Here is a 265-nt window from a genome sequence, read left to right as displayed (position 1 = left end):
CCCCATCCACATCCCCATCCCCAATTCCCATCCCCGTGCCCAATTCCCATCTCCATCCCCCTCCCCATCCTCATCCTCATCCCCACCTCCATCCCCAATTCCCATCCCTGAGCCCCTGGTGCCTCTGCAGCCGGCTGGGGACGGTGGCTGCACGGCAGCACTGGGAGCTGGTGCCCGAGGAGGGGCTGCTCCCCGGGGGGACGGGGGGACAGGGGACGGCGAGTGCCGGCTGTACCTCGGAGGACGTGTCCAGCTTCAGGGGGGG

At 69.1% G+C, this 265-nt stretch overlaps 1 protein-coding gene across 1 annotated transcript in view; it reads right to left on the bottom strand.

Annotated features, from left to right (window-relative positions):
• Positions 1–265, bottom strand: part of GSE1 (Gse1 coiled-coil protein) — a 41957-nt gene that overhangs the window by 6518 nt on the left and 35174 nt on the right. The window contains 1 exon segment of the mRNA XM_019471526.1: positions 236–261. Within this exon segment, the coding sequence (XP_019327071.1) occupies positions 236–261 (26 nt within the window).

This window comes from Aptenodytes forsteri, unplaced genomic scaffold, assembly GCF_000699145.1.
Source record: "Aptenodytes forsteri isolate BGI_AS27 unplaced genomic scaffold, ASM69914v1 Scaffold50, whole genome shotgun sequence".
Classification (NCBI taxonomy): domain Eukaryota; kingdom Metazoa; phylum Chordata; class Aves; order Sphenisciformes; family Spheniscidae; genus Aptenodytes; species Aptenodytes forsteri.
The sequence above is the reverse complement of the archived record's forward strand: the minus strand, read 5'-3'. Positions and strand labels throughout refer to the sequence as shown.